At 47.5% G+C, this 27,778-nt stretch overlaps 1 protein-coding gene across 8 annotated transcripts in view; it reads left to right on the top strand.

Moving 5' to 3' along the window:
• Nt5m (5',3'-nucleotidase, mitochondrial) overlaps positions 1 to 27,778 on the top strand; it is a 73,085-nt gene that overhangs the window by 11,407 nt on the left and 33,900 nt on the right. For 3 of the 8 annotated variants that reach the window (XM_085829968.1, XM_085829965.1, XM_085829969.1), the window contains exons 2-6: positions 1,680 to 1,780; positions 8,895 to 9,017; positions 9,746 to 9,806; positions 24,069 to 24,183; positions 25,336 to 26,064. In XM_085829968.1, coding sequence (XP_085686094.1) covers positions 1,764 to 1,780; positions 8,895 to 9,017; positions 9,746 to 9,806; positions 24,069 to 24,183; positions 25,336 to 25,478 — 459 coding nt within the window. In that variant the 5' untranslated portion in view covers positions 1,680 to 1,763 and the 3' untranslated portion in view covers positions 25,479 to 26,064. Of the gene's footprint in view, positions 1 to 1,679; positions 1,781 to 8,894; positions 9,018 to 9,745; positions 9,807 to 24,068; positions 24,184 to 25,335; positions 26,065 to 27,778 lie in introns of those variants that run through there. The other 5 variants (XM_085829970.1, XM_021176284.3, XM_085829971.1 and 2 more) reach the window with 3 other exon arrangements.

The following is a 27,778-nucleotide window of genomic DNA, read 5'->3' as shown; positions in this document are numbered from 1 at the left end:
CCAAAATCTACAGATGCTCAAAAGTATGTCATGTAAAGCAGTATGGTGTTTGTGTATGATCTATGTGATTGTATGTAGCTCGGCCTTCTCTAGGTGGCTTACACTGTGGAGGGCAGTGTAAATACTGTGGAGATGGTTTGGGATATTGAAGAGGAGAAATGACACAGAAAAGGCCTGTGTGAATGTTCAGTTCAGACAGTAATTCTCACTCACTATTTTCTGTGATTGTTTGAGTCCGTGGATGATGACTCCATGGCTCCTGAGGGCCGGTTGTACCTTTGTCTTCATTCCCTGTGGCCGCCACAATACTCTTGGAGGGAAATGGGCAACGGCAGCAAGAAAAGCTCGTCTCAACTGACTTAGAATCCTCAGTTGTTAGGACAGGGACTGAGCCCAGAGAGGGGGATTTCCTCTGCAGTGCTTCGCAGCGACAGGAGGACGGAGAGCTGGGAAGCTGACTCTGCAGGCTTGGTGTTGGGAGGGATGGGTCTTGTCTTCATGCTGTTGGAGAAAGGCTCCAGGAGGGTGGTGGCCAGCCCAGAGTTGACCCACAACAAGGTCACACTGCCTCCAAATGTGAGTTCAGGTCCTAATGGTGTTACCCCTAAGCGGCCATGCTTAAATTGTGGACCAGCAAACCTTGGTCCTTGTAGATTTTAAGGATGGAACTTGAGACTGTGTTCGCCCATGTAGTTGACAGAGGTATTGGTGCTTTCTTACCCAGGCAGTGAGTGGTATTTCCTGTACTGTACACATGTGCAGTGCCGAGCAGCTCCCATCTCAGGGGCTGAGATGTCTGTCTGCCTCTTGCCTGGCCCCGGGAGAGATCTGGCACTGGGAATGGGAGTTCTGGCCTACTAGCACATGGTAGAAAGGGGAGCCTTACTCAGCTACTGTTTTTTCTGTGTGACATCAGTTTTCCTATACCTAAAAAGAGTGTGTTTCTTTTAAGACAGGGTTGTATTTTGAGACAGAGTTTTTATTTTATTGTTCAGACTGGCTTTGACCAACATGGGCCACCATGCCTGGCACAGAGTCTGGATTTTTGGCTTTCAAATTTTACAAGCCACAAAATCCTTGGGGGGGGGTGCAGAAACAGGTGGATCTCTGAGTTTGAGCCCAGCCTGGTCTCCATAGAGAGTTCTAGGATAACAAGAGCTACACCAAGAGATCCTGTCTTAATAAAATAACGTGTTGGTACTTTAGCACATACACCAGGCAAGAGCAGAGCTGTTCTGATTGTGTGATGAGGAACCCAGGACTCTCCTCGCTGCCCTTTCCAGCTCCCCATATTCCTATCCTTGTAGACCATGTAGACTTCAGAGTCTACAGGTTCCATCAGGTTCCAACTCAGCTTTCCCTGAACTCCCACTGAGTTCTTGCTGTTCTAGGCAAGCCTAGGACTATCCCCAACCCGAGGACATCAGGTGGCTCTCCCAGAGTGGACACCTTGGCTTGTCTCTGCTGGGCCCCAACAGAAGTCACCTCCTTCCCTATAGAGGGACCCAACACATGGTAACTCCTTAGATTCCTCCCCAGGAAACAGGTCTGTGGTGAGTGTAGGGAACCGTGAACTCTCTTTCTACCTAGCAGCAGTCCCACCCAGCTGTGTATTTTTCTGAGAGGAGGATGGTGAGACGGTGGGAGCCTGGAAGTGACCTGCTTTTTTGGCTTCTCAGGAGAAGGCCATCAGCATCTGGGAGTCAAAGGATTTCTTCTTTGAACTTGAGCCTCTCCCCGGAGCCGTGGAAGCAGTGAAGCAGATGGCCAATCTACAGAAGTGAGTATGTCTTCCTACCTTGGGTCTCCATCCAGGCCTGCACCTTTAGCTTGCTGTCTTGCCCTTCCCTTCTCAGCCCTTCTCAGTCTTCCAGGGGCTGGAATGTGAGCAAAGGTCAGGGGTGTCATTCTGTCTTGGTAAACAGAGCTTGTGTGGACTGAAGCCCTCACTCCGTCCCCACCCTCTTTGGTCCTCTGCAGCCTGTCGGAACTTGGGCAGTGTGCTTCCCTGAGATCTGTGACAAACACAGCCTTATTGACTTGTACCCCATACCTTGAAGCTCACCCATTTCAAGTGTAGAGTTCAGGGGCTGTCAGAACACTTGTAAAGCGATTGAGTCACTGCTACTGTCAGATTCAGAACGTTTTCATCATCTCTAAAAGAAAATGTCAAACCTATTAGCACACTGCTCGTTCCTGGTCTTCTGTGGTTCCTAAGAACCACCAATCTGCTCTCTGCTTCTGGGCCTGGGCCTGCTATGGACAGTTCATGTAAGTGGTAATCTAGCATGTGGTCTGGCTTCTTAAACTTAATGCTTTTAAGGTTTATTTATTTTGTAGTATATCTCAACACTCACTCTCTTACTCTGTGAATATATGTGACTGGGGGATGGATTTTTGTATGACTTACGTATGATAGGCAAGTGCTGTAACCATTGAGCGAATACCCCAACCACGTACTTATATTTTTGACAATGGAATATAGTCGGTTGTATAGATCTGCATTTTATGTGTGTCCATTCATTACTTGATGGGCATTTGGACTGTTTCTGTCTTTTGTCTTTGTAAGTAGGACTGCTATGAACACTTGTGCTAACATTTGTTTGAACACCTGCTGTTAATTCTTTGGGGTATACACCTCGCAGTAAAACTGTGAGGTTGTAGGTAATTCTATATTTAATGTTTTAAAGAACCATCATGCCGTTTCCCATTAACTTCAGAAAGACTGCACTTTCTTGACATATTTGTCAACACTTGTTATTGTCTTATATTTTCTAGCCATCTTGGTGGTGGATTATAACTATGGTCTCTCGTTGTGGTTTTTCTTTTCTTTTTGTATCTGGGTGTTTTTACTGCATACATGTCTGTGCACTACATGCATGCCTGGCGCCTGCAGAAGCCAAAGGAAGGTGTCAGGTCGTCTGGAGCTAGGGCCACAGATGGTTCAGAGCCACCATGTGATTGCTGGGAGTAGAACCTGGGTCCTCTAGAAGATCAAGCAGTGTTTTTAACTGCCGAGCCAGCTCTCCAGCGCCTTAACTTTTGGTCTTATTTTTAGATCATCATATCTGTCTGTCTGTCTGTCTGTCTGTCTATCTGTCTATCTACCTCTGTACTGCTGAGGAAGGACCAAGGGTTCTGTGCGTGCTGGTTGTCTTAGTTACTTTCGGTTGCTGTGCAGAGGCTCCGTGACCAGGACAACTTAGAAATGAAAGCATTTAGTTGGAGGTTTGCTTACAGTTTGGAAGAGTTAGTCCATGACCATCATGGTGGGGAGCATGGTGGCTGGCAGGCACACATGGCACTGGAGGAGTAGTTGGGAGCTTCTATATTATCTGTAAGATGGGAGCAGAGAGATTGGAATTTGCCCTGGCTCAACCTTAAAGACACTCCCAGGGATAGCTCCTCCAGCAAGGTCTCGCCTTCTAATCCTCGTCAAACACTCCACCTGCCGGGAACCAAATACTAAATCTGTGAGCCTGTGGGGGCCATTGTAGTTCAAACCACCAGGTAGGTAAATGCCCCAGTTCCCATGGTCCTTGTCCCTTCCTTCCTCTCTTCTTTATTTTTCTCTCTCTCTCTTTCTTTCTTTCTTTCTTTCTTTCTTTCTTTCTTTCTTTCTTTCTCTCTCTCTCTCTCTCTCTCTCTCTCTCTCTCTCTCTCTCTCTCTTTCTTTCTTTCTTTCTTTTTTTCTTTTTCATATAGGGTCTCACTATGTAGCTCTGGCTGGCCTGGAATTTGCTATATAGACCAGGCTGGTCTTGAAATAATGGAGACCTATTTGTGTCTACCTCCTGACCACTGGGATTAAAGGCATACACTACCGTACACCACACACAGCTCTCCTCTATGAGCTGTTAGATATGTTAGTATCTAATTAGTCTCACATCTTTTGTTGAAAAAGACTGTTTCTCCCGTTGAATTGTCTTGACACTCAGTTGACCGCAAATGTAAGGGTTTACTTTGAGGTTTGCCAATGATTCTGTTTAACTTAGCCAACTGAGTAACAAATGTAATATGGTATGTGTAATATAAATACCTCTAAAGCTATCCACCTTAAAGATCTAATATGAGGCTGGCAGGATGGCTCAGCAGGTAGACACTTGCTACCAAGCCTGGGGCTAACTCTGGAATCTACATAGTAGGAGAAGAGAACTGATTCTTGTAAATCATCCTTGGATTTCTGCAAGCATGCACATGTGAGCACGCATGGGTGCACACATACAGACACAGACACACACACACACACACTGTAAATTCAAATCTGCTAAACAGGTACAAGGAAAACAGAATGCTTGTAGTTTGAGTTGAACTGTAGACCTTGTTTGGTTAGTACTTTATCTTTGGGCTTGAACTCAGGCCATGTATTTCTTATGTTTTATGTTATGAATTTGATTTATAAAGATCTTTGGGAAGTAGGCATGGCTGACCCTCCATACTTGTAAATTCCTCACCCTTGGACTTAACCTATTTTTATTATTTCTTTTCTGAGCTTGTAATATAATTATGTCATTTCCCCCTTCCCTTTCTTCCCCCCCAGCCCCTCCCATGTACCCCTCCTTGCCCTCTTTCACACACATACATATGCATGTGCACACATATGCACACACACACACACACTACTAAATGCAAACTGCCCAGTCTATATAAAGTCTATATAATGTTACTTGTATGTCTTTTTTTTCAGGGCTATTTGGTATTGGATAACCAGTTGTTCTTTCTCCTGGGAAAGACCATTTTTGCTCACTCTTTTTTTTTTTTTTTTTTTTTTTTTGATTTTTCGAGACAGGGTTTCTCTGTGTAGCCCTGGCTGTCCTGGAACTCACTCTGTAGACCAGGCTGGCCTCGAACTCAGAAATCCACCTGCCTCTGCCTCCCAAGATCTGGGATTAAAGGCGTGCACCACCACTGCCCGGCTCATTTTTGCTCACTCTTATTATATTCCTTAGTCTCCTGTGGTTCTTCATGTAGGACAGAGGCCTCCCCGGGCTCTCTCGATCCAGTCCTGTGAGCCTACTGACATTTATCTTGTTCAGCTCACATTAGGTAGTCATGTTGGTGAGACTCCTTATTCCTCTGGCTCTTAAAGCCTGTCCAGGATCCTCATCCAAAGTGGTCCCTGAGGTGCAGGAATACTGTTGGAAATGTCTCCACTGGACAAGACTACATAACGTTTGATCAGTTCTGAGTTTCTGTGATGGTGTCTGTCGGGTGTAATGAGGAGTTCCTTGATGAGGGATAATACCTATCTGTGGGTGTAAGGACAGATATTTAGCACATAGTGAGAGACTTTGCTGGCTTAGGGACTTGGGAAAGTGGCATTTGTAGGTCCTATTCCAAGATGCATGCCTTCCCATGCCCCGAGTAGTCGGCTTCATTCCCAGTACCGGACATGCTTTCTTCCTGTAGAATGGGTCCTATGTCCAAGCAGAGAGCAGTTGGTTTCCGGTGTGCCACTCTGTACCATTAGGGTTACTACCATGTCATGCTCATCACCGTTGTGGTTCAGTGGTCTCATGTCTGGGTAGAGAGCTGTTGGTTGCCTCCCTCCTTTGGAAGTTCGCCTGGGATCTTAAGGCTCTGTGAAAGCTAGTCATCAGGAAGGAGGCCTCAGGTCAGCTCCAGCTCAGAGTTCCCAGGCCTCTCTCTGAGGTGCATGACGTCTTCAGCGTTAGGTTAGCACTTACCTTTCGTCTCTAGGGCACCGGGTCAACCAAAGACAGGAGCAGGAGCCATTTGGGAGTCTCTTGGGCAACCCTGACCAACAACTCAAAGGAGGGCTTCTTATACCTAGTATTGGAACTTTTGTGTGATTGTTTTTGGCTCTTGGAGGGAGCATTGTCAGCTGAGATGGAAAAATTTCACTAGGTCTATATATGTGTAATTATAAGTCAACTTATGGCTTTACAGACATTTTATTATTATTTTACTCTTACCATCCTTCGAACCTATTTTTTTTAAAAAAATCTGAAAGTTACATTGGGAGAGATAAAAAAGGAAGAAAGCAAGAAAGCTTAAGGAGAGAGTGGTGAGATGGCTCAGCAGGTACTTACCACTAAGCCTCCCTAAGTAAGAGTCCTTAGACCCACGGAGTAGAGGGAGACTGACTTCTGGGAGTTGTCCTTTCACCTCCACATGTACACGGTGACACCTCCATACAAAACAATAGGTAAATGTAAGGGTTTTTTTTTAAAGAGTTAGATGGACTAACCAGAATACATTATATACATGTATGAAATTGTCAAAGAACAAATTTGATCCGGAAAAAGTTATATTTTTAATAAAAAGTGTACTTTCAGTATATCCAATATACTAATAGGCCTCTTGTATTAGTTAACTTTGTGCTACTACTATATAAAACACCTGAGAAAATCAGTTTAGGGAAGAAAAAGGTTTGGGGTCTTGAGAAGTGGACTTGGCAGTTATGAGCACTTGTCCTGTGGAGGACCTGGGTTTCATTCCAAGCTCCCACATGGCTGTCTGTAACTTCAGTCCCATGGGATTTGATGCCCTCCTCTGACCTTCTTGGGCAGCACACATTCACACTGTGCACATACGCATATGTAGGCAAAACACTCCTAAAATAATAAAGTTATTTATTTATTTAGAAAAGAAAAAGATCTTTTGGGGTTCATGCTCATGGAAATGGAATGGTCACTTGTCATGTTTCTTTGAGCGTGGTGGCACAGAACATAGCAGCTGGGACCATGTGGTGGAAGAGGCCTGTTCACTTCATGGTGGCTAGGAATTGATGAAAGAGAAACAGGAAGAGATAGGGTCTCAATGTCTTTTCTGAGGATACACCGCTTTCCTCCCATAATTCCCAAGGCTGGGAACCTCTGGGGAGTGCTCCAGATCCAGACTGTAGGACACATGATACAGGTGTGTTTGCAATGAGCATGTGTGGACTCTTCTATTTGTGCAACCAAGTAGTGCAGTAGAAGTGACTACACCATGGTGGCACTGCTTTAGGCCGTCAGGCCACTGGCGTTGGTGAAAGGCACACAGGATGTGCATGGGTCACATAAGGTAACCTTAGTGGTTGGTGCCCACAGGGATTTGCAGCCCACTCCCGTGGATGCTAAAGGAAAGCTATGCCAGCACCTGTGCTTTTCAGAATCCCCCTTATTGCCTCAGTCTGTGTGTGCTGAACATTTCAGCCACACTGCTATGTCCTGGCGCAGGGCTTTTGAAAAGGGTCTGCAACTGAACTGCTCAGGCTCAGGTCCCAGCAAGCTCTCAACCTTCCTGAAGCTCTGTTTCTTAAACTGTTTAAATTGCAGCTAATAAGGAGGTAGCCACAGGATCGTACTGTGGCTCCTGGCACAGAGCAAGGGGCTCAGTAAAAGCAGCAGCAGCTGCTGCTACCCATGGGAGTTAGTAGATATGCACACAGAGGTTTCAAAAGGGATGCTGCATTCATACTGCAGTGTGGCTGAGCCTTGAAGCCTTGATGCCAAGGGGAGGGATCCAGACACAGAAGCCACACACTGAATGATCTCAGTTACACAAAATCTCCACGACTGGCTGATCATCAAGACAAGATGCAGATCAGTTGTCTCCAGGGGCCAGCCAAGGTTGGAGTTGGTACTGACTGCTTAGTAGGGTTTCTTTTGTGGGTGATGGAAATATTCTAAAAATCAAGTTTCAGTTGTGTTTGATAAAACACTACAGATATACTAAAATGTACTTAATTTTATACTTTAAATGGGTCCATGTTTTATTATATGGATTATCTCAGCACAACTTAAAATTGAGACAGGATACACCTTCATACACCTTCGATCCCAGCCCTCACAAGGCAGAGGAGGTGAATTTCTGTGAGTTTAAGGCCAATCTGGTTTATATATCAAGCTCCTGGCCAAGCAGGGCTGCACGGAGAGACCCTGTCTCAAAAACAAAACAAAAACAACACCAAACCCAAAACAAAGCAAAAAAAAAAAAACCCCTTAAAAATCAGTTTGCTTGATTTTTTAGAAGACAGGAGCAGCAGGTGTGTTTATTTAACAGGGGGGTGGGGGTGAATAGTTCACTGAGTGCAAGAAGCCAGACAGAAAACACTCAGGTGCTCTAGGACATGCAGAGCCATCTGTAGCTGGGGAAAGCAGCTTGGTGGTTGCTGGGGTTCTGGGGTCGGGAGGTCAGGCAGGGGCAGGTTGGGGAGAGTGCGTTCTACTCTTGACCATGGAGATGCTTTTGTGGCGTGTGTGTACCATAGCTTATAAAAAATGTCCCCTTTTAATAAGTGCTGTTTTCAAAGACTTATATTTTGTGCTTTTATATTTTGTGTGCTTACCTGTATATGTGTATGCTCACCACATGCATGCTTACCTGTATGTATGTATGTTCACCACATGCATGCTTGCATGACAATCGTATCCCAATAAAGCTGTGGAAAATGATCAGTTTGAGCCAGAGATGCATCTCCTCAGAAGGCTGAGGCAGGGGGATTAGATGAATAGATGAATAGATTCCCGACCAGCCAGGGCAACATAACAAGGCTCTGTCCTGTGACTCCTTAGCATAAAGATTTCGTTTAGGTGAGTGGAGGGGCCAGGCCTGACCAGACTGACTGTTTTGAGGCTGAAGAGTTGAGCGCAGGCAAAGGTTGGCACTGAGATCCTGCCAAAGTCATTCTGAGCCAGATCTGGGGTAAGCAGCGAGTGGTGGCAGCAAGGCAGGAAGGCCTGAGCTTCAGCAGTCAGGCTTTGGAAGGAGCAGCAGAGAAGAGGGAAGACAGCTTGCATGCTGGCCTTCCCTCTAAGGTTTGGGGGTGTGTGAGGAAAAGCCAGTCTAAGGCTAGACCTTCATGTTAGATAACTTCTACAGAGGTTGGGGCAGATACTGCCAACCATGTTGTCTCTGCACCTGTTCTTTTCCCGAACACTGAGCAGATACAAGCAAAACTACGCAGAGACCACAGACAGGCTTCCACAGATCGTTCCAGGGACTCATTTGCTAAAAAGTTCAAGAAACACCACTCTCGCAGCTCGGCTTGATGGGCCATCTCATACAGGGTAGAACCCAATGCTATTATGGTTTGACAGTGGGGTGGGGGTGGTAATTGGGACTCCATCCTGTGGGTGTGGGGAGGAGCAGGCCCCTGGGAAGCCCTTCGTGGTCAGGGTCAGCGATTCAGAGCTGTGATGGTGCATTTATCATGCAAAGCCCATGCCCCCTTGAGGCTGCATGCTGGAGAGCTTGTCTGGTTGGAGCCTGCCTCCCTTCCTGTGCAGCCTGCAGCCTGGGATGGGGGATTCCTTTCCTTATTCCTTTCAGTCAGCTGGGGATGAAGTTGTCTTTCAGCTGTCTATAGGCTCTGCAGTATTTTTTTTTTCCTTTTCGGTGCTGAAGATGGAACTCAAGGCCTTGTCTATTGGATACACCTTCTCTACCATTGAGCCTCCAGTCCTCTGCATCTGTTCAATGCTGTCTCTCCCCGTTTTCTTATTCAGCTAGAGTGTATGTGCTTAGCCCAGCTAACCTTCTGGGTCTAGTCCTGCAAATATTGCCCCACCTCAGAGTTGGTTGCCTGTGGTCAGGGCAGATCATTTGCAGCTATCCAAGACCTTTGACTGGGGTGGAAGTCGTGCATCTTAGCCTCTTGTGTGGGAAGACGGAGAACAGTGGGTTTTCCCATGACAGGTGCAGGCTCAGTCCCTGGCAGGGCTCGGCTAACAGAGGTGGGCGGTGAGCAGCGGCATGGAGATAGCTGCAGGGCTCACTATCCTTTCTCTTCTGGCAGCACTGATGTCTTCATCTGTACAAGCCCCATCAAGATGTTCAAGTACTGTCCCTATGAGAAGGTAAGGAGTCCATTCCAGGCAAGGGCTGCTATGGCGCAGGGCCTCATCTGGTGCTCCCTGTTCTCTGCACCAGCCCGAGGCTCTGTCTCATGTGCTGGATTGGCTTGTTCCAGCATGGGTTTGGTGGGAAGGGTGCTTGCCGCATCTGTCAGCTGGCAAAGGCTGGTAAGGGAGGCCACAGGGATCAGAGAGAGGACCATGTCTGAGGAGGGGCTAGGAGCTCAAGGGCATCCTGCATGAACAATCCTCCCTCCTTTCGCTCATTGTCATACTCACCTCTGTGGTACTGGTAATGGAACTCAGCATCCTACATGCCTGGCAAGTGCTCCTGCACTTAGCTGCATCCTCAGGCTTACACGAAAAGTCCGACCAAGAGCTGGGCATATTGGGGAACATCTGTAACCCCAACACCCAGTAGGCAGAGACAGGGATCACAAATTCTAGGCAAGCCTGTGCTACATAGTGAATTCAAGGCTAGCTTAGGCTACAGTGAGATCTGACATACCCTTCAAAACAGAAAGTCTAAGCAAGGAAATGTAAGTTTGTTTTTCTGTGTGCTCTTTTGTCTTTACTGGAAGACATGGAGGTACAGCAGAGAGCTTTTTGTGCTGTAGAAGCTGCCGGTTGCTTTCTGTGTGGGGAGGATAGACCACCACACCTTGCTGGTTTCCCAGACACCCAGGATGCTGGGTTCCCAGTCGGGTTTCCCCAACTCAGGCTTTAGGTCATCACACTGAGGCTTCTGAGTATCTCCACCTTTCTCTCTTCCACACAATGCTGTCCCCAGCCTGGAGTTGTTATGTGCCTTGCTTAGGGAGGCTCTCACACCCACTGTGGGTTATGTGAACAGATGCTGTGCCAGCTGGGGTCATCTCGACCCCCTGACCTCTCAAGGCTGGGTTCATTTCAGCACAAGGGAATGGTTGTCGGATCTATAGCTCTTGGGAGTGAAAGATGGGTCCCCACTTTGTATCAGAGCACCTATCTCCCAAGGACATTCTGGACTGGTGGGGTCAACCTCCCCTGGGGACTGGTTAGAAATAGACATTTTCAGTAACACTAACCTTTTGAGTCAGAAACTCTGAGTGCCAGTGTGGTCTCAGCCAGCTTGCCAGATGACTCTGCTGGACCCCTGCACTTGAGCCATTGAAGGTGTGGTGACAGCTTCAACTTTAGCTGGCCCAAATAATTGGACGCATGGACAGAACAGGTACCCTGGGTGATTGTTAAAATCTGCAGGCACCTGAGTTCCTTATAGATACTAGCATGGTGTGTACACATCTTCCCCCACCCCACCCCACCCCATGAGCTTGAGTACTTAAGCCATCTCAGGTGACTAATACCCGATACAGTTCGAATGCCTTTGCTGCGGTTGCTCAACAGTTTTGTATAGAGAGTGATGATAGGAAAGTCCGCACTTGGTCAGTTCAGCTGCCGGTTATGGTTTCTGTTGATTGTGGCGAGCCTGGCTGAATACTGATTCTACTGGTGTGGTCTATCCTGCTGCTTCCCTCACCCCTCCATGACCAGTGAAACGGGCCATGCTTCCTGTGGAGTCTCTTTCTGAAACAGACCTGGCATATGTCTGCTTCTCTTATTACCACCACTTCAAACCTCTGTGTAGAATTAATGTTACCTCTGAAACTTGATAAGGTGGATCACATCAGCCCCATGGTAATTAGCTCCCTATAAAAACTAAGCCTGGGGCTGGAGAGATAGCTCAGTGGTTAAGAGCACTGACTGCTGCTCTTCCAGCGGTCCTGAGTTCAATTCCCAGTGACCACATGGTGGCTCACAACCATCTGTAATGGGATCTAAAGCCCCCTTCTGGTGTGTCTGAAGACAACTACAGTGTACTCTTATAAATAAAATAAATTTTAAAATTCTTAAAAAAAAAAAAAAAGAATTAAAAAAAAAAAAGCCTGGCCTAGCCTCAAAGCCTGTCTGACTCTGCATCGTGGCTGTTCCTTCCCTCTATGACTTGTAGCTCAAATGTGAAATGCCTTCCGTGGACTCATGTGAACCCTTAGGCCCTAGTTTGTGGTGCTGGTGTGGGAGGTTGGGGAACCTTTAAAAGATGGGGTCTGGCTGGTGATAGTGAATTACTGGGGAGGGGCAAGTTTATGGGCTGGAAACTCCCCTTCCAACCTGAAATTCTCTCTCTCTGTTTCCTTGCCCACCTAGATACGAGCAAGCTTTCCCCATGCCTTCCCTCCTATAATAGAGCTGTCCCCTCAAACCATGAGCTAGGACCAATCCTTCCTTCCTTAAGGTTGGTCTTTCAGTACTAACAACAAAGTAAGTTGGAGTTGGTAACGACCCTCTCTGTGTCCTGTGTTGATGACCAGCATGTTAGCTGACCACCACATCTAATGTCTGTTCACCCTCTGCCATGTCGTGCTCTATCCCAGCCCTGGTTTCCTGTATAGCCTGCTCAGAAAGGCTCCATTTCTTTGTTTCTGGATTATTTCCTGTCTTTTACCAGACTGAGGTCTGAAAAGATGCACTACCATCCTCTCCAGTGAAGAGCTAGGCATGCAGAGAACATTTAAATAGATACATTGTTCAACAGAGAACTATCAAAAACATCTTAAAGTTATTTTGGGGGTGAATTTTGCATATGAGTGCTGTATTTACATCATTTTTACCCATCCTCCCTCTCCAACTTCTTCCCTGCCCTCCCTCCCTCTCAGATTCACGAGCTCTTCTTTAATTATTTATCCTCTGTGTGGGTCTCTCTCCATATCTGTCTCTGTCTGCTCCTCCCTGCCTCTCCTGAATCTGTTTAGTGTTTCTTGTCTATACAGGAGCCAGGCTCTTGGATAACCTATGAGGGAGCTCATCCCCGGAGGAAAGAGTCTCCCACTCTCAGCAGCTCTTTGCTAGGCCTGGGGCTTTGTAAAAATCCCCCCATCACATTAATGTGCCAACTGGTATTTTCATCACGAAGACCTTGATTGGGTAATCAACTGTCGAGGTTTCATGGTTAAAGCTTCTTTGTCTTATCTTTAAAAAAAAAGATTTCTTTCTTTGTTTTATGTATGTGAGTGCACTGCAGCTGTCTTCAGACACACCAGAAGAGGGCATCGGATCCCATTACAGATGGCTGTGAGCCACTGTGTGGTTGCTGGGAATTGAACTCAAGACCTCTGGAAGAGCAGTCGGTACTCTTAACTGCTGAGCCATCTCTCTAGCCCCATTTGTCATATCTTGAAGACACTATTTCAAAGCAGGCGTCCTGGTCTTTTGGTTCTTACAATCTTTCTGGCTCGTCTTCTGATGTTTTTCCTGAACCTTAGATGTCGGGGTTGTGTCACAGATGTGGCAATTGGGGTTGTACATTTTGACCAGTTGTGGCTGTCTGTAATAGTCACCATCTGCTACAAAAAGGAGCTCCTTTGATGAGGGGTAAGAGCCACGCTTATGGGTATATAGATGCAAATTTAGAATGCAGTAATAAATTATATGGTTTAGGAAGATGGCAGTAATAGATTCTCCTCGAGGGTCTGTGGCCCCTCTAGCCACAGGTAGTAAAGTAGGCTAGGTCTGTGGCCCCTGTCATGAATTCCCTCCTACGTAAGTGTTAAGTCCTGTTAAGACAGCTCTTGGTTATCCCCTTGGTAAAAGTGCTACTGCTGTACTAGCGCTGTCTTATCAGGCTTTATCAGTTCATAGACTTTACACCTGGGAAGGGCTACGTATCGCTTTTCCCCCTCAGCAGCTCGTGCAGCACCTTTGCAATACCAGGAGAACTAGTTCTCATTGAAGAGGCTTCCAGGTCAGTTCCATCTGGGTCCCTCCAGGCAGTGGTGTCATCAGCAGTCACACTGTGCACCCAGCCCTGCTCAAACTCTTACCCACAGTCTCTCCCCCTCTCTACTTTGATGTCACATGTTGGACATGTTTTAAGCAAACAGCCCCCTGTTTGTTTGGAAATGAAGTGATCAAGTCTTTGCCTGATTTTTTTCATTAGATTGCAGTGAATCAAGTTGTGAGAGTTCTTTCTGAATTCTGTAAACAGGCTTTTCATCAGGTGATGTGTTCTGCAGGTATTTTTTCTAGTCTGTGACTTTTCATCTTAGGTTTTTTTAAAAATTGTTACTTTTAAAAAACATTTACGGGGCTGGTGAGATGGCTCAGTGGGTAAGAGCACCCGACTGCTCTTCCGAAGGTCCAGAGTTCAAATCCCAGCAACCACATGGTGGCTCACAACCATCCGTAACAAGATCTGGCGCCCTCTTCTGGAGTGTCTGAAGACAGCTACAGTGTACTTACATATAATAAATAAATAAATCTTTAAAAAAAAAAAAAAAACATTTACTTATTTTTCATTTGTTTGTGTGTTCGCAGAGCCTTGTGCTATAGCGCATGTATGTTGACCAGATGACAGCTATGAAAGTCAGTGCTCTCCTCGCACCACGTGCATCCTGAGGGTCAAACTCAGGCTGTCATCTTGGCTGCGACAGCTTTTACCCGCTAAGCCGTTTCACCTTAGTAGGCAAAGACTTTAGTTTTTGAGGCAGGATCTCACTGTGTAGTCCCACTGGCCTAGAACTTGCAATTCTCATCCTGTGGCCTTGTAAGTACTAGGACTGCAGGTGTGTATTACCATACCTGGTTTAACAAAATCTTTCTTTTTTTTTTTTTTTAGTGTAACAACATATAGTTACATATGTTTACTTGAATTCGTTCCCCTCCTCTCAATCCCTTCCCACCCCAAGTTCATCCCATTTCATATAGTAGGCTGTTCCCTTCTTTCTCGTCTATTAGAGTCAGCATATCTGGTCTTATGTTGACGTTCATGATGCAGGTCTTTGTGTTAATTACAGTCTACTCCAAGAAGAAGCCTCGCTATAGGACTGAGAAGTGGATCAATCTATGGTTTTAGCTGTACAGCATTAGGAACTGTTTTATTGCTGTGTTCGTTTAGCAGAATAGCTGTAGATTTCCCCTAGGGCCCATGACCTATCGAGTCTCAAGTTCTTGGCCTCATTAATCATCTCAGGTATGGGATCCATCTCATGGAGCAGACCTTATAGCTAACTAGAAGCTGGTTGGTCACTTCTATAACATTGATGCCACTGTAGCACCAGCGGGTGGAGCTTGCAGCGGATTGCTGTTGTGATTCTCAGGATTTGTAGCTGAGTGAGACTGCCTGTGCCCTACTGTATCCTCTGGTGTATGTGTATTACCTTAAGCACGAGTCAGGAGCACTTTCCCCATGGTGATGACGTCAGTATGTGATGTCTTCAGCAGCAGGGCCTTACCATCAGGATCTTCTCGATATTAACCCTCTGACATTCGTATAGCTGAGAAAGACTTTCCCATTCTGTAAGCTGTCTCTTTGCTTGATTGATGGTGTCTTTTGGTATGAGAAACCTCTTATCTTTTAATTGAGTTGTTTTCTTGATGTCCAGTTTTTGAGTACTTTATATATTTTAGATATTAGCCCTCTGTCAGATGTGTAGTTGGTAAAACCCTTTTCCCATTAGGTAGCCTGCCACTTTGTCTGAATGATAGTGTCCTTGGCCATGTAGAGGTGTCTGAGTTTCATGAGGTCCTGTTTATTAATTGTCAATCTTGGGACCTGTGCTGATGGTGTTCTATTTCAAAATTCTTTTCGTGTGCTAATGAGTTCAAGGCTATTCCCTTTCTCATCTGTCAGACTCAGGGCGTCTGGTCTTATGCTGAGGTCTTTGATGCATCTGGACTGGAGTTTTCTGCACGATGATAGGTGCGAGTCTGTTTCCAGTCCTGCACACGATGTTCTTCAGCACTAACCTTTCCTGAAGTGCAGAAGTTTTATACTTTCAGCTCTCACATGCAGGTTATGATCCACTTTGAGTTAATTTTCTATATGGTGGAATATTAGTAAAAGCAAAGGCTCTGAGTTGTTTTGTGGGTGTTTGCTTCTAGTTGTTTCTCTCTTGGAAAAGCAGTCTAGGATTGTGTGTGTGTACCCAGGTCTAATTCTGACACCCTGAATAGGTTCATTGAACCATGTCTCTCGCTTCCACACTGTCTTGAAAGTTTCGTAATAACTTCAAGATTGCAAGTTTTCCAACATTGTTCTTAAAAACATTTAAAAGCCAGGTGTGGTGGCACAGGTAGACCAGCCTGGTCTACACAGTGTATTCCAGGACAGACAGGGATACATAGAAAAATCCTGTCTCAAAAATCCATGAAATAAGATAAAATAAAATAATAAACTAGAGTTGTAGTCCTTCTTTTCCTTGTCCCTCCGATCTCTTCCATGTCCCCTCTTCCTCATTTCCTATCAAATTCATGGCCTCCTATTCTTTAGTTAATACAACATGCTTAGTCTGTTTAGTGTTGCTTGTATGTATATGTTTTTAGGGCTGAACACTTGGTTTTAGAAAACCAATTAGGGGACTGCTGCTAAAGTTCATTCCAAGGATGAGCCAGAAGCAATGCCTGTCTATCTCCTAGGGTCCCAGTGGCAAACCATGGCAGAGTTCTGCCGATGTACACTCAGGCTCCACCCCTTCTTCCAGCTGCTACATCCTTTTTCCCCCTTCTCCTGCAGGGCTCCCTGAGCCAGGAATGAGGCGGCATAGATGACTGACAATATTCTCCTTGCCTTTCTGTCCATCTCCCCCATCTCCAGACCGTGGTTGTTTGGGGGTTGTTGGTATTTCTCCTACTATAAAACAAAAGTGAGGATAAGAACAAGAAGCAGGAAATGGAAAGTTTTTAAGCAGACACAGACTGCAGTAATAATCCAAGACTGAGAACGCAAATGTGGGGAAGCTTTTTCTGTAGCCGGTACATCACTTAGTCAACAGCGCTGGCCTCCCAGCGAACCCGCAGTTGTCTAAGTTCCCGGTACTAGACATGACTCTCCACCTGTGATTGGCCTTGAGTCCACTCAGAAAGTTGGGTCTGGCTCTAACCACCTGTCCACTATTGTACTAGCCGACACGTCTTGTCTGACCTCTCTATCACGAAGCATGCAGGATCCACAGCTGAGTAGGACTTTGGGCCTTAATTCTCCCCTGCATTTCTAGTGGGAACTCTGGCACTCCAAGAGTTGCTCTCAGGAAGGGGAGACTTTGGACCCAGCCCTGCCTTTATTTCTCCAAGTCAGCATCCAAAATGTACACAGCCCCTTCAGCAATAGGATGTCACCAATCAGGCCTGGAATGCAGCCCACTGTGGCGATAGCCTTTATAGTTTGAGGGCTCCTAGGGTCTCTGTGGCCAATAACTCCTAGCGAGGTGATCTGTTCTTAACACTGGTGTTCCCAGTTGACCACCTCATGGCCTCTGGCTGTGTAGTCTTGAACATTTACAGCCATGGGGCTTTGCAGACTTCTTACCCCATCACCTGGGTGGGTGTCACTGTGCCTTACCCAACCTTAAAGCTCCCAAGAATTCCACAGCAGCACCTGGCCTTCTCCCCCTTTGTGAACGAATGTCCCACGATGGTTTCTTTGGGTTCATTCACATGTCTTTAAATGAGTTTCTAAATCTGCAAAATACTCAAGAGTTAGCCCTGTGCTGTCTTTATGCAATAAAAGCTTTCTTTTTTTTTTTTTTTTTTTTGGTTTTTCGAGACAGGGTTTCTCTGCGTAGCCCTGGCTGTCCTGGAACTCACTTTGTAGACCAGGCTGGCCTCGAACTCGGAAATCCGCCTGCCTCTGCCTCCCGAGTGCTGGGATTAAAGGCGTGCGCCACCACGCCCAGCTAATAAAAGCTTTCTACACATGATGGGCAGAGCAGTGATTCTGTCCTGACCCACCATCCCATAATGAGCAGTGAGACTGTGGAGACAACTCTGGTGAAGCACACAAAAGTCGGTTGTCATCTGCTTTGAGCCATGTCAGGTGATCACAGAAGTTCACTAAGTAGACTCTAACTCAAACGTAAGCAAAGTCTAACAGCTGGGCAGACTTTATGCATTGGTATCTGCTCTTCCCTCCACAGAGCCCTGCTGGGTGCAGTAGCATGGACGGGGGCACTGATTTGGCCTCCACTAGCCTCAGGCACACTCTCCAAGCTGTCCCACTTCCACACCTCGGAGCTCTTCCATGGGACCATCCCCACACTTCCCCACTTTTAATGAACTTGGTAAGGGTGGATTGGCCCTGTCCTCCCTTGCTGTGCTTTCTGCTCCGGCTGGTTCTCTGTGTCAGGGAAACTCGGGATTGGCCCTGTGGCTGGAGCTGCAGTTGTGACCTCCATGTACCACAGCTGGCTGCTGGGGAGGCCCTGGCTTGGCAAACTGTCTACACCTCTAGAACCTTTTCTTTTGAGACAGGTGCTCTGGTGGACATGTTTCTTTTGGGTGTTCCAAGGAAGAAAGGCTTCATCTCTTCTCACAAGTCTCAGATCACAGTCTATCGCTGAGGGTGTCACATACAAAATAAATACACAGGTAGACAGACAGACAGACAGACAGACAGATGTCACAGTCCTGTTTGCCAGTGGGCACTCTTATATGCTGCTCTAAGTCACTTAATCCTCCAAAGCCTTTCCTACTCCACCGAAGGGCTCAGCAAAGCCACTAAAGCTCCACGCCAGTCTCCAGGTCCTTGCTAATCAAGTCTCCCTTAAGTCTCAGCTGAGCACCATCCTCTCAGGCCCTGTGATGGCGCATTGCACATTGCTGCCCTCATACCTAGTTCCCTCAGTAGTCCCTGTCCCTCCACTATTGTCCTCCAGCCCCTGATACCTATGGGGACCTTAGCTGCTTGACATCCAAGCATCTCTAATGGCTCGTGAGAACAAGGACTGGTTCCTTGTACTGCCTCAGGCTAAGCAGCTCCCTCTTGTGTGTCCCAAGGAGGGATGTGTGGTATGTCCTTCCTTTCCTCTGCTTCTGCAGCACTCAGACTGATCCTGTCTGCCCCCGCATCCCATAACCTCACTAGCCAGGCCGTGAGAAAGTCTTTCATTGATTGTTTAAAGCTTTCCCCTAATTCCAGCAATCCCGGCATTGAAAGTTCTCTGATTACCGCGGTCTCTCACTCTCTCACGGTAGACCACTGTGAAGACCCCTGCCTGCATGCTGGTTCTTGGATTTTCTTTGTATCGAAGGTTGGATTCATGGGGTATCTTTTGTTGCTTCTACATCAATCTGACTCTCATTGATGCTTGGCTCCTCCCATGGGTGTTATAGGGTTTCAGGAGGAGCTCTGTATCTCTGGTCTAATCTGGGCCCGCTGCCCTTTTAGCTGTAAAAAAACAGGCCAATCTTCAATTTCTGTCTCTTTTGTCTAATTTACTCACTAAGTGGGAGGCTAGTGCTGGGGCTGGGCAGCCTCCCACCCTTTCTGCATCCTTCCCTTACACCTGTGGTGTCCCTGAGCTGCCATCTGCCTCAGATCTCTTACTACCCATGGCAGTGGCCGGGGCCTCCACAGCTGCTGGGGGATACCTCTGTCCCCCATGTGCTACTCCCAGCTTGTCTTATCTGCTCTGGATCTTTGATACTTGTCTTGGTTGGGTTTTTTTGGTTTTTTGGTTTTTGTGAACCTAACACAAGCTAAAGTTATCTAAGAAGATGACTCTCAATTGAGAAAATGCCTCCATCAGATTGCCTGGCCTAATAGTGATCAACATATTCGTGAAGTTAGTGGGCCAAGCTCACTGAGGGCAATGTCACCCCTAGTCTCACCTTCCAAGTAGCTGGGACGTCAGATCTTCATTATACGTCTGGCTTAGTTAAAGGTTTTAATGTGTTAAATGCGTATAACACAGAAGTTCCTCTCATAGCCATTTTATCTGCATAGTTCAGCCTGTTTCAGTTTATTCTTTGTAAAACATTTTTGCCTAATTACAATCTCCAGATAAATAGAAGTAGAAGTGCCTTTGCATATTATATTATCTACTTTTAATAGTTCTATTTTTTTGTAGATTATCTGAGGGCTATTAAAGTTCAGTTACAGGTATGTGTGTGTGTGTGTGTGCGTGTGCGTGTGTGTGTGCGTGCGTGTGCGTGTGTGTGTGTGTGTGTGTGTGTGTGTGTGTACGTGTGTGTATCTGGCATTAGTAGATGTTTGTGTTAGCCAGGTGTGTGTGTGTGTACGTGTGTGTATCTGGCATTAGTAGATGTTTGTGTTAGCCAGGTTCCCATCACTATAAAAAAATACCCAAAGAGAAAAGGTTTTTATTTGTTCAGAGGTTGATTGGTTGGCTCCCTTGCCTTGGGCCTGTGGTGAGGCAGCCTGTGGTCATGACAGAATCCATTAGAGAGAAAAGCATTTCCCTCATAGCGGGAAGAGAAGGGCCAGGGTTTCACAAACCCCCTTGAGGCCTTCATTGACACAAACGTCTCCCACAAGGTCCAGCCTCTCTAGTGCCACTGTGGGAAAGAATCCTTTACCACATAGGCCTCCAAGGGACACTGTAGCAGCACCCTATGTTAATTTAGTCATGCCAACTATATGCTGAGGGTACACAACCTTAGGGGGGTCCCAGAACTCAGTCATTGTCAGAACTGTGGAGTGGGAAGGACGTGGGGCCTCTGATATGTGGTAAAATCCAGAGCTGGAATTCTTCCTGTGCCTACTATATGCCAGGGTCAGTGAGGGGCTTCCACACACATCTTCCCACCCATGAGATAGAAGATGCTCAAATTAGTTGGGGTTCTCTAGAGGAACAGAATTGATAGAATGAATATATGTGTGTGTGTGTGTGTGTGTGTGTACACATATATACATACATACACACACATCTGGGATTTATTAGAGTAGCTTATAGGCTATAGTCCAACAGTGGCTATCTACTAACAGAAAGCCCAAGAATCCAGTAGTTATTCACTTCACAAGGCTAGATGTCTTAGCTGGTCTTTGGTATATGCTAGATCTCAAAGAAGTGGGCTCTAATGCCAGTGAAGGAATGGACGTGCTAGTGAGAGCAGACAAGCAGAAAAGCGCAAGTCTCCTTCTTCCATGTCCTTTATATAGGCTGCCAGCAGAAGGCATGACCCAGATTAAAGGTGCAGTCTGTCCACTTAAAATAATTTTTGTTTGGTTTTTCGAGACAGGGATTCTCTGTGTAGTCCTGGCTGTCCTTGAACTCACGTTGTAGACCGGGCTGGCCTCTAATTCAGAAATCTGCTTGCCTCTGCCTCCCGAAGTTCTGGGATTAAAGGCATGTGCCACCACTGCCCAGCCACTTCAAATAATTTAATCAAGAAAAAATCCCTCACAGGTGTACCCAGCCACTTGGGTTCTAATTTTTTTTTGGAGGTTATTTGGAACTATAAAGTTCAGTTACAGTAATGTATATACTGGGCATTAGTAGATGTTTGTTAGCCAGGTTCCCATCAGTATAAAAAATACCTGAGATAAATCCATTTATAGGGGCTGGCGAGATGGCTCGGTGGTTAAGAGCACTGACTGCTCTTCTGGAGTTCCTGAGTTCAAATCCCAGCAACTACATGGTGGCTCACAACCATCTGTAATGAGATTGATGCCCTTTTCTGGAGTGTCTGAAGACAGCAACAGTGTACTCACATATAATAAATAAATAAATCTTAAAAGAAAATCCATTTATAAAGGTGGTCAAATTGACAACCAAGAATACCCATCACAATGCTCTAGTTACACGCGTGGATCAGGCAGCTTTTCAAGGATGAATAAGGCTCAGAGGCAGACCAGTGGCATGTCCATTTAGAAACAGCTCTGATTTTCCCAGCCAGGGTGCAGTCAGCTCAGGAACCCGAGCTCGCCCCAGCTCCAGGGCAGGGGAGTGCAAGTGGTGGCAGCCTCACCGGGCCCTCTTGGAACTTCAGTTTCTTTTTCTGTGCAAGATCTATGGTCACCATGCTATTTGTTTTGTGTACAGGATCTATGGTCAATATGCTGTTTGTTTTGTGCAGCTGCTCCTCTGTGGTTTGTAGCCAGGCCCTGCCAGAGAAGGGAGATCCAGAGACGGGTGTGTGGGACCAGACACTTGTGGTGACTTGATATCACTGATGCATCCAAGCACAGGACAGTCACTCACAGAGCCACTGGCTACACTGGATTGGAAATGAACAAAGCAGAGAGAGTTTTCACCGTCTGGTTCTCAGGCCCCGACTCTGTTCTGCCGCAGGACCCGTGTGCCATGAGGCCTGGGCCATGGCTGCCCTGCTTGGAAGATGCCTGGGCTCTCCCAGTTTCCTCAGCATGCCTCATAGTAGACAGGGTGGAGAGCTGCTGGGGTGGGAAGGATGTGTGTGTCAGGGCTGTCGTGAGGATGAGAGGGCATTGGATGTCAAGTCCACTTACTTCAGCATTCTCACCTCTGTATCCAAACCCCACTCAGGTAAGCACTCCAGGGACTCAGCCCATCCACCACACATCTGCCAGAGGCAGCATTTTGACCCTGATAAGCTACTTTATGAGATAAATGGGCTTCTCTGCAGTGGCCGTATCTTTCTGGGAAGATGGCCAGTAGGGCCTGCATGGCTTCACTGAGACCTTGGCCATAAAGCCTTTCCAGTCAGAATGACCTCAGGTAGTATGTCCAAAAACAACTGTCTTCTTCATTGGCTCATTTGGTTATTTGGACAGGTATCCAAAGAACCATGGTCCCTGTCCTAAAGGATGTCAGAGGCTGCTGAGGCAGCTTTCAGGGATACAGATAATGTGGTCATCATCTGGAAGGAGGAGGAGTGTGAAGTGAAGGAGGTGGAGGAGTGAGAAGCAGGAGTGGGACGTAGAGACGGCTTTAGGAACTTGCTGTGTCAGGGGAGTGTATACATGTGTGTGTGTGTGTGTGCACGCGTGCATGCACATGTGTTTGTATGCGTGTCATACATGCATATGTGTGCTTAAAGGCCTGAAGAGATAGAACCATCTGAGAATCAAGATTGCCATTGTGAGGCCTAGAGGTGTGGGTGGGACAGGGACAGGCCATGCAGCCCTACCTCTATAGGTTCTGCTCTGTTCTCCAAGCCCTTCCTGTGCTAGAGGTCACTTGGAGCCACATGTAGTCTGCTCATGTATGCTCCAAGTCACGTAGATCACAGCTGAGATGAGCCTTCCTGAGGCTTTGCCGTGGGCCCATTGGTGACTACACAGCCTTTTCCTCTGGAGGTCATTCTGTATGAACTAGTGTGTGCTTGTAACCATCTTCCTCCAGCTTCTGGCTGCTGTTTGTTCTCCAGGTAGGGCCAGAGGAATCTAGGCAAAGGCTCCTGTTCCCTTCCGCTGGAAGCTGCCCTGACTAAAACCCATACCTGGCCAAGCAGGGTGGTGCACGCCTTTAATCCCAGTACTCGGGAGGCAGAGGCAGGCAGATTTCTGAGTTCGGGGCCAGCCTGATCTTCAGAGTGAGTTCCAGGACAGCCAGGACTATACAGAGAAACCCTGTCTCAAAAAACCAAAAACCAAAACAAACAAACAAACAAACAAAAACATACCTGTCTTGGTCTGTGAGCAGGCCAGAGAGGATGAAGGATAGCCAGGTGACAAGATGCAGCTGCACAGCTGGGAACCCCGGGCCCAGGGCCCACTCATGGCTCTCCTGGTTCTCCTGACAGAACCAGACCCAGGCTAGTTAGGTCATATCTGCTGCCAGCTTCCCTGGAGTGGTGAAGAAAGGAAGACTGTTTCCCAGTATCCAAAGTGTTATAGGAAAGGGTGGGGCTGTTCAGAACCCCACAGTGGCAGAGGGAAGGGTGGCCTGCTGGATTGCACACTGTTCTGTCAGCGGTAGCTGTTACTCTGGTCTGATAGTCGAGCTTTCTGCCTGTCAGTCCTACAGACACCTATCCTTTTCCTGTGTGCCCAGGTACATCAGCTGTCTACAGCGCACACACACACACACACACTCACTCCCTTGTACTGGTGTGACAATCAAGCTCCTTGTAACTGTCCTCTCTCTCAGACTACTACCCCATTGCCCCTCCCCCTAGTATATCACACATGGTTTGAATGCACCTGCCTCCGCTTTAAATTCATAGCAGAGACATTGGGCAGATCCTCCGGTTGTTTCTCTTGTGATTCAGACACCTCAGGGAGTCACTTAACCCCATAGGACTCAGTGGCAGCCAGTATGACGGGCCTTGTTGGAACACTGAGAACATATCCTATGTAGCTCTGGGGATGTCAAGTCCTGGTGTGAGTTGTGACCTTTCTGTATTCTAGGGGACAAGTATGCAGGTAACAGCTCCCAAGTGTCAAATTCCTGGGCACAGAGCTACCTGGGATGGCTATTAATATCCACCTCCTTCCCTCCCGAGTGCTGGGGTACTAGGCTGAACCATCCCCAGTGCCATCTGACGCTGTCATCTCCTCTGTTACTCCAGTATGCCTGGGTGGAGAAGCACTTTGGCCCTGAATTTCTGGAGCAGATTGTGTTGACCAGAGACAAGACTGTGGTCTCAGCCGATCTTCTCATAGATGACCGGCCAGACATCACAGGCAAGTGACCTATGGCAGGGGTGGGGATGGTGGGAGGAGGGAGGATGGATAGCACTGGGTGCATTCTCCCTTTTCCCAAGTCCTTCCTCCTTGGGGTCTCCTCAGCCCACTTCCCACTATCACCAGGTATTTAGCAATACCCAGCCAGGAGGTTCTTCCTGTTGGAAAGTTCTGTGGGCACCAAGGGACAGGGTGCTCCTGGAGCCAAAATGTCTGTGCCCTATCCAGATTGAATTTAACCTGTTGGCCTTCCTGGGGAAGTGAAGATCCAGCTTTGACTTTGCAACCTCTATGTTTAGTAGCTTGCGGCCCTCTTTTTCCCCTCAGAGACAGTCTGTGTAAGTTTACTGTATGACAGGAAATCTTGGTATGGTGTCTCTGACTGACAGTGGCTTGGGCATTGTGTTTGTCCTTTTTTTCTGGTTCCAGCTCATGATCCCTTCCCAGAAAGTAAGCAAACCACGTAGCTGACAAGGCCGGCAGAGGGAGGCCTTAGGCACGGTGAGATTTGAGAGTTCCGTTAGTCAGTCCACACCGTTTCCTCCCCTGGATGTGCTCTGCTGGGGTTTGCTACACTGGACAAAACCTCCCGCTATTTCTTATGAGTTGTCTGGACACATCAGTGGGAAAACACAGTTTCTATCCTAAAGCTTGCTGGATGTCAGGGGATTGTGCCTACCTGCCTCAGTCCCTCCGGTGGGACATCCAATCTCTCTGTGTGTATCTCTGTGTGAGGGCCTCTCTCAAACCAGAGTCTTCCAGAGGATCTGGTGGGTCACAACCCCAAGGAGCTTGTCCAGTCACAGCCCAGTGTGGAAAGGGAGTGGTACCAGTAACTGTAGGGTGTGCTAGCTGCAGCTTCCCACTTGAGGTAGCACAGGATGGGCATAGAGGTGGCTGGCAAGGCACAGCAGTGTGTGATGACAGAGTCCACTCAGCCCAGCCCCACTATGTGGACTGCTTCTGTCACCCTGTGTACAGTGCCTTGTTTGGCCCTCATGCCTTCTGTAGGGCAGGCTAATAGAGGATCACTTTGTGCACAAAGAAACTGAGTCAGGTGAACACAACACCTACTCTTGGGCTCTTGGTTTGGTCCCAGCAAGCTACACCTAGTCCCTCGTGTCTAGTCTGAGCTGCTGCTTCCCTCCACAGGGGCCGAGCCACATCCCAGCTGGGAGCACATCCTCTTTACCTCCTGCCACAACTACCACCTGCAGCTACAGCCCCCTCGCCGCAGGCTGCACTCATGGGCAGACGACTGGAAGGCCATTTTGGACAGCAAGCGGCTCCGCTGAGGGCTGTACTATGGCTCTCTCGTGGTTCAGCATGGGGCTCACAGCTCACAACTGGACAGCAGACAGCCCAGTGAGGGTTATGCTGCAGTTCCCTGGTACTTCCTGGAGGACCCCAGTGAACACTTGGGTCAAAACAATGTCTGACACACTTCCCTTCTTCCCCTAGCCCAGCAAGGCCTTAACCTGATAGTTGGGGTGGGGATAGAAGAAAGACGTGTGTTCCCAGATAAGTTGATCTGACCTCAGGCAGATGCCCCATGCCACTGCCTCTCACTGCGTGCAATAGGGGTTCTCTGAGACATGGAAGTACCCTGATCCAGGATCTGCAAGGTGAGGAGTGCCAGGGACAGATAGATGACAACGGTTCCCCTGGCAGGCATGTAGGTACCTCTATTGTAGAATCTTGTCCAGCTTACCTACTTAGTCTTTCTGGCTTTTCATGGCCACCAGGCTCTTTTGGAGGCCACCGAGACCCTCCCTATGGTCTCTTGCTCTGGTGTTCCTAGATCCCATTAACAGCCCAGAAAGGAGTCAGCAGGTGTGAATATTTGTTGCCGACATGAGAAATAAATGCTACTCACACATAGCCTGTGCTGTGGCCTTCTCTAGAACCTGCCCCAGGATCCTCTAGTGTGCCATCTGCTTGTGATGTAAGCTTACGGGAGTCCCACACACTGATGAACAGGACAAAGGTGGGCATAGATCACCCACGTGTACCTTGTGTACCTCACATGGTACCATATGGGGGCAAAGGCAAGATGGCCTGGATGGTGCCATTGCTGGCAGCCTGGTGGTTTCTTTTGGTCCCATTTATCTGAGGGAGGCACTGCTGCCTGCTAGCACCTTCTCTACACTGCATTCTCTCCTCACCCCGCAGGTAGGCACAGGGCCTCGTCCCTACTCTTCTCCCAAGGCCAAGTTTCCCAGAGACCTAGAAACTGCTGTTACAGCTGTAGCATTTGTTCCCTGTGAGCGGAACTTCTGGGTGGTATCGCCAGGCCAGCCACCTCCCAACTGTCCTCTTAATAATTTGAAAAACAGTGCCCTTGAAGGTCAGTTGCATTCTCAAAACCCTGGCTTGAGATGGGCACAGTGACACACACCTGTTTCCCAGCATTTAGGTTGAGGCAGGAGTATTACTGTGAGCTCAAGACCAGCCTGAGCTTTGTATTCAGTCTAGACCAGTTACATTGCAAAACCCTGTCTAAAAACATTTAAAGCCAGCACCCAATTTGTTTCTGGGCGTACATGCTGAGCCTTCACGCTGCCTTTTGGTACCTACAGCAAAGGATCATCAGACTGCCTGGGGACTGGCTTAGGGAGAGAGAAGGACAAGGAGAGAGCCCTGGCTTCAGAGCTGGCCAGGGATTCCATTTCCCACCTTTACTCTTAAGCATCCAGCTCTGTCACCCAGGCTAGGTAGGGAGGTCTCCAACCAGACCAGAGAAGGATGGGCCAGGAGCCACTGCCTGCCCTGGGCTCCTCTGGATTTCACCATATGTGGCTTTCCATAGCCCTGTCCCATTTTTGTCCCTTGGACTGCTCAGGTGCTCTGCCAGTGTCTTACTGCAAACACATGGCAGTTCTGTCACTTGATTGTGGAACTCTGGCACAAGAAGGCAGCATCCGGGAATGCCCTGACCCGTGCCTACTCCAGTGAGCCTTTGCTCTCCTGACGCACAGATCACTGTTAAGCTACAACCTGTCCTTTCTTGTTCATCTCCAAGGTTACACATTAATGTGGACACTGCAGTATAAAATATCTTCAAGCTTAAAAGCCCTGCGGTCTTACCAATTCAAACACTTTTAAAAATTCAAAGTCTGTTTTAAATCTAAAGTCTCAACTGTGGAATCCTATAAAATGAAATTTAAGCTAAATATGTATATTTTAAGAGGAAAGAATCAGGACATAGTCACAATGTGAACAAAGCAAAACAAAACTCCAGCTTTAAAAATGCAGTGTCAACGACTCACAGTCTTCTACGCTCCTTCTAAGGCTTGGGTCACTTTTCCAGCTCCACCCTCTGCAGCACACACAGCTTGTCTTATAGGCTCCAACTGGGTCCACTTCACTGCTACTGCTGTTCTTGGTGGTCCACCCATGGTACTGACATCCAAGAATGCTGGGGTCTCCTGCTGCAACTGGGCTGCACTTTTACCAGTAGTCTCTTCCGGGCTCTCTTCATGGTTTCAAGCCTCAACTTTGTCCACGACCTTTCAAACCAGAGGCTTCCACTGCTACTCCAGCTGTGCCTTCACTAGTGGCCTCTCAAGTGCCAGGCTTCAGTTGCTATCCATGA

Source organism: Mus caroli, unplaced genomic scaffold, assembly GCF_978045245.1.
Source record: "Mus caroli unplaced genomic scaffold, Mus_caroli_1 scaffold_13, whole genome shotgun sequence".
Classification (NCBI taxonomy): domain Eukaryota; kingdom Metazoa; phylum Chordata; class Mammalia; order Rodentia; family Muridae; genus Mus; species Mus caroli.
The sequence above is the reverse complement of the archived record's forward strand: the minus strand, read 5'-3'. Positions and strand labels throughout refer to the sequence as shown.